Here is an 11,178-nt window from a genome sequence, read left to right as displayed (position 1 = left end):
TACAAAATGGTGATAGCATCAATTTTCTGCACCAGTTATGTGTAGATTCAGTAGGTAATACATACCTTAGGGCTTTGAGAGCTGGTTTAGGCACATTAAAACCTTTGGGAAAGCATTTCTAGAATCATTTATTCAAGAGATAAAGGACATCTCTTGATAAAGTCATCCTTGATAAAGGGTTATCTCTTAAAAAAGAGATTAAAGTCATCCAGGACTTCACCAAAGGTCCCCCTCCCCCTCTCCGGGTCCATCTGCCATGTATCCTGAAATGACACACATTTGGAACACTGGGCACTAGTGGCCACGGCAGCCAGTCCCTCACATTGTGTGGCACTGAGCCTGGAGTCTTACACAAATGTGGGATGAAAGCAAGAAAGGAGGCTCAGAAGGTGACATACTTCCAACGACCCCGAGTATTAGCGGAGTACGTGGCAGTAACACGCTGGGAAGTTCAGGATGGGTGCTCCTGAACCAGCATGGCCACCTTTTCTCCTCCTCCTCCTCCCTGAGCCCTAGCACGTCACCTGTCTGATGCCTGTAGAGCTCCCTGTGTTTTACTATGTAGTCTTGGCTAGCCTGGAACTCTATAGACCAGGCTGGCCTCGAACTTACAGAGATCTTCCGGTCTCTGTCTCCCAAGTACTGGAATTAGAGGCAAACACGACCTCACCAGATTCACCCTCTTTTCTCTGTAGCCACCACCTACCTATCTGAGCTCTTCCTGCATCCTCCCCGCCCTGGTTCTGTGTGTCAGATCTGTGTCCTCATCTCTGTGTGTGTGCGGTCTCTGTTTCATGCCGATTACCTCTCTGAGCTTCCTGCTGCTCCCGATATGTTTCCCTGTCCTCACCTGTCTGCGTTCTGAATCCAGTCTGCATCTTTTATGTCCATCTGACCAGTCCCCGCCTGTCCTGCCTGGCTCCCTGTCGCCCTTTTCCTGCCGGCCCAGTCACAATCGCCCCAGGACGTCAGCGTGTGCTGCAGGTTCACGGCCCACCGTCCTGGCAGCCCAGTCCCGCCTGTGGCCCGCAGCCCGAGAGAGCCCGTGGGTTCTCGGCGGGTGTGCTGGGTGTCCCCGTGCATGGTTCTGCGTGTCCCGAGGTGAGCAAGCAGTGGTCATGGGCACGCGCGGGCCCTATGCCCTGGTGGACACCACGCCGGCCAAGACCATCTTGGTGTACCGCAACGGGGACCAATTCTATGTGGGCCGAAAGTTCGTGTTCTCGCGGAGACGCGTAGCCAACTTCGAGGCCCTGCTGGAGCAGCTTACGGAGCAGGTGGATGTGCCCTTCGGAGTGCGGAGGCTCTACACGCCCACGCGCGGTCACCAGGTGCTCGGGCTGGATGCCTTGCAGGCCGGTGGCAAGTACGTGGCCGCGGGCCGCGAGCGCTTCAAGAAACTGGAGTAAGTGCAGCCCTGGAGCTCTCTTCCCACCCAGGCGTCTACAGCAGCACACCCCACCCAGACCTCTGCACACCGCACGCCTCACCCACGGCCTTGCCCAGCTCTCAGGAGCAGCAGTACACCCCACCCAGGGCCTCATCCAGGGCGTCTGGCAGTAGGAGTCACTGTCCTTGAGAGCAACAGGCTACACACATAACGTGGGGTTCAGAGAATCCCAGAGGGCGGCAAGGGGTGCAGATTAGTTTGTATTATCCAGGCGCTTTTATGGTCATGAAACACATGCATGACATTTGAGGGTGAGCTCAGCACAGAGAAGCATTTAGGCTTTATTTTTTTTTCATCTTTTAGGTTAATGACATGTGACATCGGGCTCCCGTCTGCTGAATGCAATTATGAAACACTTCTGCCCTGACATCAGTCAGGTGCACGGGCCCTAGAGTCTGTAACTGCTGAGCTGCTGAGCAGTTAATATCCACCAGAGAATAAGATTCTAATAGTGGCACTAACAAACAGTTGTAAGGGAAGCTAGATGTCCTGGGGTGTCCTCCCAGTGATACCAGGGGCCTGTGGCTTGAAAGGTTTGCACAGAGCAGCTTGCTGGGATACAGTTGTAAATGTGCTGTTTAAGTTCAAGCCTTCCTGGGTCTGTCTTGTCATACATATATCAAGGCCAGGGGTGGGGGGACAGAAAGGGGACGACAGGCCATGACAGGCGGTGGGAAAGAGGCAGTCAAGGTTGGGTGGAGGGGGCAAGGACCCCTTCTGAGTGGAACTGAACAGCAACTTTGGGTAAATGAGATCCACTCTCAGTGAATCAGGAGGTGAGTGCCCACGTCACAGCACCCCACGGGCTAAGTACTTGCCCTTCTTCAGAGTGTCTGAACCCAGGGCCACTTGAAATCTTCCTCTACCTCTGGAAAAACCAAGGAAATTGCTCAGTGACCACTGGACCCAGAAGAAAGCCTGCTGCTGGTTTCACGTACTGCCTTTCACTTGCTGGATCCTGCTCGCTGATCTGTTTCTATGCTATTGGGAGAGCAACCCTGAACGACACATAGCATTTTGTGGTTTTTGTGCCTTCATTTTCTAGATTATTTTTGCATTTTTGTAAAATATAATGGAAGTCAGTTTACAAGAAAAGTTGAAAACTAGATTCTTAGAGCTGACTAGCAACATGAACTTGGAGAAATGGAAAGTTTGAGAGGATTGAGAAGGTTGAGGACAGGCCTGTGGGCAGAGGCAGTGAGGGGCAGAGTCCGAGGTGGAATAGCCACAGACTGAGCTTTGCTGGGTCTCTGCACACGTTTCAAAGATCAGAGAGTGAACTATTCTTTATATATATGTATAGTGACTATGCCCTGGCTCTTCCTTCTCAAAGTAAGAAAGTATTTAACTTAATTTTGATTTTTACAGGAGCCCACAGTTGAGAAACTTTGAATTTTTAAAAGAGATTTTGAATTGGGTATTTAAAAAAAAAACAACTATTTTGTTTGTTTTGTTTCTTAAGACAGAGTTTCTCTGTATAGCTGTCCTGGAACTTGCTGTGTAGACCAGGCTGACCTTGAACTCACAGAGATCCACCTGCCTCTGCCTCCTGAATGCTGGGATTAAAGGCATGAGCCCCCACCACTTGGCTGAGATGGAACTTTCGGGACACACTTTATTATGTATACAGTGTTTACATAGTCTGTCTGCCTATATGCCTGTGGCCAGAAGAGGGCGCCAGATCTCAATTCAGATGGTTGTGAGTCACCATGTGGGTGCTGGGAATTGAACTCAGGTCCTATGGAATGGCAGCTTGTGCTCTTAACCACTGAGCCATCTCTTCAACCCCGAGATGGATTTTTAATGTGATTGAACTTGTAAAGACTGGAACTTCCAAAGTTATTTATGTTTTATATTGTTATATTAATATAAACATGCCATCTTGGGGATAAATGAGGAGGGAAAGGTTCTAATTGAAAAGCGAAGTGCTTGCCTGTCAGGTTGGCAAGGGGCCGACGGTGCTGGATAGTTTTGTGTTAACTTGACACAAACTAGAGCCATCTGAGAAGAGGCATCCTCAACTGAGAAAATGTCTCTGTAAAAATCAGGCTGCAGGCAAACCTGTAGGACATTTTCTTAATTGGTGATCAACGGAGGAGGCCTCAGCCCATGGTGGGTGGTGCTGTCCCTAGGCTGCTGGTCCTGGGTTCTATGAGAAAGCAGGCTAAGCAAGCCAGGAGGAGTAAGCCAGTGGGCAGCACCCTCCCTGGCCTCTGCATTAGCTCCTGCCCTGCTTGAGTTCCTGCCCTCACTGCTTCTGATGATGAAGTGTTATATGGACTGTGAGTGAAATAAACCCCTTACTCTCCAAGCTGCTCTTGGTCAGGGTGTGTTATTACAGCCATAGTCACCCTAAATAGGACAGGGGGGATCATTGAGGAGCTTAGGATCCTACTCCATTAATGACCTGTGTAGCAAGGAGGGGGCCGCTTGTTCATCCTGGCTGCCCAGAACCAAAAATAACCGCACAGAAACTGTATTATTTAAAACACTGGTTGGCCCATTAGCTCTAACTTCTTATTGGCTAACTCTTACATCTTAATTTAACACATTGCTAGTAATGGGTGTATCGCCATGTGGCTGTGGTTTACCGGCAAGATTCCAACTGGCATCTATCTCTGGAGGGGCTACGTGGCTTCTCTCTGACCCCGCCTCCTTTCTCTCAGCATTCAGCTTAGTGCTCCTCCCCCCCCCTCACTTAGCTCAGTTCTGTCTGCTATAGGTCCAAAGCAGTTTCTTTATTCATTAATGGTAATCACAGCATACAGAGGGAAATCCCACAAACCTGCTTGAAATGGTCACCTTAAACAATCACTTCATAGGGCTGGAGGCAGGTTTTAGCTCCAGGGCTGCCCTCAAGGCAGGGTGGTGGGTGGAGATGTCCTCCTTTCCAGCACAATCTTGTCACCCTGCTCTGAGTTCGCTCCTCTATAAGTGGAGATGACCATGGTGCTTGTGCGCTGGCAATCCCAGAGCCAGTGGCAGGAAAGTGTCAAGTTCTAGGACAGCCTGGACTACAGAGTCAGGCCATCTCACAGAAAACACAAAACAAAAATAAACAACCCAAATCCCAACCAATCAACCAATCAGTCCACCAACTAACCAACTAAACATTACCACCATCACCAGAAAGTCAGAAGACCAGTGAATTAGATAATTATTTACTATTACTCAAACTATTTAAATAGTTCAAATACAAATATTTAAAATATATTTTAAAAGATTTATTTACTTAAAAAGTATGTATGAGTATTTTGCCTGCATTTTGTCTGTACACCATGTGCATACCTGGAACCTGCAAAGGCCAGAAGAGGACTCTTAGATCCCATAATACTCGAATAGCAGATGGTTGTGAGTCACCGTTTGGGTAGTGGGATCTGAACCTGGGTCCTCTGGAAGAGCAGTTAGTACTCTTAGCCACCAAGCCACCTCTCCAGCCTTAGACCATTATTTCTAAGGTCACTCTAATGAACACACACACACACACACACACACACACACACACACACACACACGAGAGTCAGGCCACTGGAGAGAGTTCCACAGGGCAAGACCAGTTAAGGCAACTGGAGGTGTCCCATGACATGCTGCTGTCACGTTCTGATGTGGATTCATTCCTGTGGGGTTGCCTGCTTCCTTGCTGACATTGGCTCCTCTTGGCAGAGGTTCCACGGCTCAGAGCGAGTACTGTCTTTCTAACCATGATTTCTCCTCTCTCTCTTTTTTGCAGCTATATTCATATAGTTCCCAGAAAACCTCCAAAGATGAGAAAGTTGAAGGAGGTAAGTGTTTGAGACTAATAAGATGAGCTGAATCAGTCCACTCTGGCTTCAGGTTTATTAACATTATTAAGCTTTTCAGGAACCATTATCTGGCTTTACTGGTTTTCCAATTTCCCGATTCCTATTTCGTTATGTCTGTTCTAATTTGTCTTCCTCCCTGTTGTGTAAGAAGGCATCTCTTTGGGGGGGGGGCGGCCCTCCTTTTACATCCCTTCTCTTTGCAGGGTCTACTATTCCTTCCCCAGGGATCTCTGTGCTGGCTTGGTGAGGGTTAATGACTTCCGAGCTTTTGTTAGAACCATTTCAGAGACAGTGTCTTGGGTTTAAGGGACCATTGGGGGTTTCCAGGATTAGTGTGGGGCTGATGGGGAAGGTGCTTTAGATGGCAGCTGGACCTTCATCACTCCCTCCAGGGTGCCCGCTTGCTTGCCCTCTTCTTGCCCTCTCTCTAGCTCGGTCTGAAGACCTGGCTCCCTTCCCTCAGGCTGGCACAGAAGCTGCTGTGATCACTAATCAAGCATGTGATTGGCCCGTGGAGGGAAAGGGCTGGGTAACTGTGGCGAACGCGCCTCTGATTAAACGAGAATCCCTCTAGTCTTGCTTTTCTCTAGTTCGTCATTTTCTTCCCACCTGCTCACTCTTTTCACAATGGCCAGCATCAGCGCCAGGCAGGAGGAGATCATTACCAACCCGGGAGTGCGTGGGTCTCATTTGCTACCTTTAAAAAAAAAAGGGCATAATGGATGAGAATCTGGAGGCTGAACTCCCTCCAAGAACATTGTTGGGTGTGTGTGTGTGGTGTCCGCGTGTGACGCACACGCGTTCCTTAGCACGCATGTTCCTCCCGTTGGGAAAAGAGTGGCTTCAGCTAGTTGGTGGTGATGACGGCGACTGGGGGCACAGCTGGACTGAGCAGTGTACTCCTGTTTACTCCCTAGCCTCCCCGAGGGGACGTTACAAAGCACACTAAGTTGGCTCAGTCGTACAGCTCATCATTAAAAGATTGTCTCTGTGTGAGCATGTATGTATGCACTAGCATGGGCATGTGCATGCCACGGCACTCGTGACAGCCCGTGTGCTGAGGTCAGGTAACAACCTTCAGTGTTCTCACCTCCTACCTTGTTTGAGGGAAGGTTTCTGAGCCCCCGTGTAAGCCAGGCTGGCTGGCCTTAGGGCTTCTGGGGGATTTTCTCATCTCTGCTTCCCACATCCCTGTAGGAGTGCTGGGATTACAGATGTGTGCGTGTTACTGCATATGGAGTTTTGTGGGCTCCAAGGGTCTGGGGGTTCAAACTCAGTGCTTCACCCACTGAGCCATCTCCCCAGTCCTATGACTTGTCATTTTTAATGGAAAAGAATTGAAATATTTCCCAAAAGATGAACTGTTGTAGAATATTATTTTAACTAGGCAAAGATGTGTTACATTTTTTTTTACGCTGCAGGATATTACTTTAACTGTGTAAACATGTGTTAGTTTTGTGTATGCTGCATTTATTTAATGATGGATGGATGTGTGTTTAATTGTGTAAAGATGTGTTGCATTTGTTTCACCTTGCCTGCCTAAGGCACCTGATTGGTCTAATAAAGAACTAAACAGCCAATAGCTAGGCAGAGGAAGGATAGGCAGAGCTGACACAGCAGAGAGAATAAATAGGAGGAGAAATCTAGGCTTGAAAAGGAAGGGAAAATGAAAGAAGCAGAGAGAGGGAGATGCCAGGGGCAAACCACCCAGTCAGTCACAGAGAAACAAGGAAGGAAAGACATATAAAATAAAGAGGGGTAAAAAGCCTAGAGGCAAAACATAGATAAAGAGAAACTGGATGCCCCTGGCAGGTGGGACCAGGATTTATCCCTGGTGCATAAACTGGCCCATTCCCTATGATGCAGAGGTGAGGGGCTTGGTCCTGCCTCAACTTGATATGCCAGACTTTGTTGACTTCCCAATGGGAGGCATTACCACTCTGAGGAGTTGGTGGGGGAGTGGGGGCCTAGGGGATGGGGACTAGGTAGGGGGAGCAGGAGGAGGGGAGGGAGAACTGTGGTTGATATGTAAAATGAGTTAAAAACTTAATAAGTAAATACATAAATAAAAAATAGAACAGGATAATTGCGTGGTTTGGCACCTTCATAGTGCCAAACTCTGAAGGTAGAGGCAGGAGAATCTGGAGCCAAAGCCACCCCCAGCTACATAGTGCATTTCGGGCCAGTACAAATGTACAAATAAGAACAAGAACTGTGTAGACCATGGCATGCTCCTTGAGGTTCTTATGGTCCCTGGCACCCAAGCGTTTCTGATATTAATCAGCTCAGACAGTAGCTTAGGCACCCAGTGTTCAATGGCAGAGCTTTCTTCGTGAACACCTCCGCCCGCCTTCCACACTTAACCCTGGAGCGTAGAAGAGTTTATTGCTCATTATCTGGTTTCTTTCTGGGTGTGTTTATGTGAGGACAGCTCTCCTTGGTGCTAGCGGGTTTTTTTTTTTTTTTGTCTCAGGCTTTGCATGGCAAGAGATGCTTGGATGCATCCTGAGGGCAGACGGATAGTGTGAGAGCAGGTGAAGGAGCAAAGACTTTGCGGGACAATGACGAGGAGCAGTTGTCAGGCGAGCCGTTCCTTTACCTATTCCGGGCATTTGACAAGGCGTGTCTTCTACCTGGACCTTTCCCTCTTGGGAAGGGGTTTGTTACCAGGACTGTATCATACACTCCAAGAGTAGGCTGAGGAATGTTTAGCAGCTGAGCCCCACATTTCGAGGGCAAGAGTCAGCGCCATCCCAGGCGTCACGGAGCACCCCGGCAGCATGGTGTCGCATGGCTATGCCCTGTGAGGACATGTCTTTGGATGTTTTTTCATGGACAAGAGCCCTTGGTGCCATGCATTCCTGGGAAGGTTGTCTAATCTGGTTCCTTGTCACCTGGGTGTTTTGTGAGGTTGTTTGGGAAATGAGTTATGCTCTTTTATAGAACCCGCCCCAGAGCTCAGAGCCAGTTGGCAGCTGTCCTGTAGCTGCAGCGAGAAATACTCCATGGTTACCCTCAGGGCTCCGTTCTAGGTTTAGTTTTACCGCCTTGGGCAGTAGGTTTATAGCCGTTCAGGCTCAGGCAGACAGTGATGTGTGACTCATCAGAGCTAAGTCCGAGTGAGACCGTCTTTCCCATCCGACAGCAACAGCCACATTTGTTAGACTCCTCTTAGGACGTGATCACATGGAGGACAGGGAATGGGAATCCTGAGTGTGTACTTAATAGTTGCTGTTATTTAATTAGGCAGGTGCTATCAGGGTTAATGAGTCATTAGCACATCAGAGGAGCAATTAGCCCATTGTTTCATAGTTGTAGGCAATCAAGCAGAAAGCCCTTCCTAGGGTGTCTGTACCCAGTAGAATTTCTCAGAGCACAGTTGCTGCTGTTTTGTTTTCAGACCAGGTCTGTCAAGGCTCACCCGTTGCTGATTTTCACAGCCGTTCGTTTACCACTGCAGCGTGCAGGTCTGCATCATTTGATATGCAACACACAGCAGAGCAGTAGTGGAGGCATGCTTGCCCTTTCTGCAGCCTTCCCTGGTCTCCCTTACCCTGGATCTCTTCCCCTACTGGAGTTTCTGCTACCAGCAGTGTTGTGCATCTGTCCTGGTACCTTTCCCTCACCCACTTACCTTTCAGCTTCCTGGGTAGTCACCACCGTCTCCCGGGGGCTGCTCCCTAGTCAGCAGTAGGGCCATTCTGTTGTGTGACTTCCTACCCCAAAGAGGCTCACACTCAAAAGGATGGTGAAGCCACAAAACAAGAAAACCATAAGCGATATGAGGATAGGGTGTTGCAAGCTACTTTCTAAACACTTAGCTTTGTACACACAGGTCAGTCCAACTGTCATTCCGCGCCCCCAAAACTTCTGTATACAGTCAACGGCTGTCAATACAGAGACTTACAACTGGTCAGAGTGCAGAGAAGTGATTGCGAAGAGTTCAAAGCCCTAAGGGGGGGGGATCATATCACACCCCCAACTCCCAAGAGGGGATGGAAAAATTGTAAGAGCTCGAGATCAGAGACTACTGATGCAAAATAATGTTTTCTGGACCTAATACGGATACTGCACTCATGAGTTCTCAGCCGCTGTCGCTGCTAGCACATGACTTGCACAAGATCAAGCCAGGCAGCGCTTGAGCCTACAGACGGAAGGGATGTAAGAGGCTCCGCATCTAAGCTAAGGAGATATTGGCAATTGCTGGGCAGCACTAGTTAGGCTCAGTGGATTATAAAAATAAGACATGAAGTTAGAACTTGGGTATTGGGGGTGGCTGGGAGGAACTGGAAGGGCTGAATAGGAGGTAGCTAGGACTTCAATACACTGTATTCATGTGTGAAATAACCCAATGATAATAACCAGTGGTGATAAAAACAATTCTTAAAGCCCCCAAACAAACAAGGGTGGGGAGAGACAGGGAAGAACCCCTGAAGGCCAGCTGGAGTGCAGAGCGAGGAGGGCAGTGACAGGGTACCCCGTCTCTGATTGCTGTGAGGAAAGGGTTGGGTCTGGGGAGTTAGGTCTGCCAGTAAAATGCTTGCTATGTCTAAGTCCCAGTGCCCATAGGAAAAATCGGGGCTGGCTAGGCATCGTGGCACATCCCTAATCCCAGCCCTTTGGAGGCAGAGGCAGGGGGGTATCAGTGAGTTCTAAGTCAGCCAGGACTACAGAGTGAGATCCTGTCTGAAGAAACCAAAAACTGGGCCTGGAGGTGCACACCTGCCCACTAATTGCTGCTGTCCATGTGGGCGTGGGCATAAAGCACCATCCTCTGGAATGTGGGCAACATACCATGGGCCACACTGACCCTCCCTCAGCTGCCAGAAATGGAGTCCCTTCCCACCCCTTCTCTGTGCTGGAGTGCTGAATGGCTTGATTTTGTGTAGGTCATGGGTCGGCAACCACAGCTACCATGAGATCACCAATGGAATGTCCTCATCAGGAAGATAGTATCTTGCAGCAATATTCTTTGACTTTTGGCTTTTATACTCTTTCTACCTCCCCACCTTCCAGAGACAGGGCGATCCCTGGGGCTTGCTGGCTAGTCAGTCCAGCTGGTTGATGAGCTCCAGGTCCCAGCAAGAGACCCTACTTTTAAAAACCAAGGGATGGGTGGATGGTCCTGGGGCATGACACCTGAGGTTGACTCTGGTTTCCACATGTATGCACATAGGCACCTGTATACTTGAGCAGGCAACACACACACACACACACACACACACACACACACCCGAGGTTGGGGCAACAACAGGTTACGTAAGAGCTAGGGGTAGACAGAGTGGCTAAGAACAGTTGGGGGATAAGAAACTGGGGCTCCACATATGACTCAGAGCTGCCACAGAGGAGCTGATAGTTCAGTTGAGAGGAGCCAGACGTGAGATGAGACTGAGCATCTCCCCAGTTTCAAAGCTGCACAGATGGATCTCGGCATTGTCGTCATCTACGATGGTGAAGTCTGGAGTGGATGCGTGTGGGTGGTCAGCAAATCTGATAGGCTCAAAACGAGACCAAGATGCCTAAGTAGACTTGCTTCCTTGGGTATGTTAAGGGACTCTCAAGTTAACTTAATTTTAAGTACTTATGACAATATGATAGGTATCACATTGTGGTTTTTTTTTTTATAAAACATTCTGCCATTTCATGATCATAAGAATTCTGTAAGATAGGTCATCTCCACTGTAAAGAATTAGCAAACTAGTTGGGCGGTGCTGGTGCATGCCTTTAATCCCAGGCGGATCTCTGTGAGTTCAAGGCCAGCCTTGGAACAAGACAGGCTCCAAAGCTACAGAGAAACCCTGTCTTGGATAAAAAAAAGAATTAGCAAGCTGCTGCTGAGAGGAGCCATCACACATCCCTGCCCAGTAGAGCTGGGCTCTGACCTGCATTACCTGGCTTTCAGCCTGTGATTTCCTCCTGTGAGTC

At 48.9% G+C, this 11,178-nt stretch overlaps 1 protein-coding gene across 1 annotated transcript in view; it reads left to right on the top strand.

The window, feature by feature from the left end:
- The first annotated feature begins 1,118 nt into the window (after nucleotides 1–1,118).
- Dcdc2c (doublecortin domain containing 2C) overlaps nucleotides 1,119–11,178 on the top strand; it is a 47,845-nt gene continuing 37,785 nt past the window's right edge. Inside the window, exons 1-2 of the mRNA XM_038320781.1 lie at nucleotides 1,119–1,405; nucleotides 5,181–5,232. Of these exons, the coding sequence (XP_038176709.1) occupies nucleotides 1,119–1,405; nucleotides 5,181–5,232 (339 nt within the window). The remainder of the gene's footprint in view (nucleotides 1,406–5,180; nucleotides 5,233–11,178) is intronic.

Source organism: Arvicola amphibius, chromosome 2, assembly GCF_903992535.2.
Source record: "Arvicola amphibius chromosome 2, mArvAmp1.2, whole genome shotgun sequence".
NCBI lineage: Eukaryota > Metazoa > Chordata > Mammalia > Rodentia > Cricetidae > Arvicola > Arvicola amphibius.
This window is presented reverse-complemented; position numbering and strand designations above follow the sequence as displayed.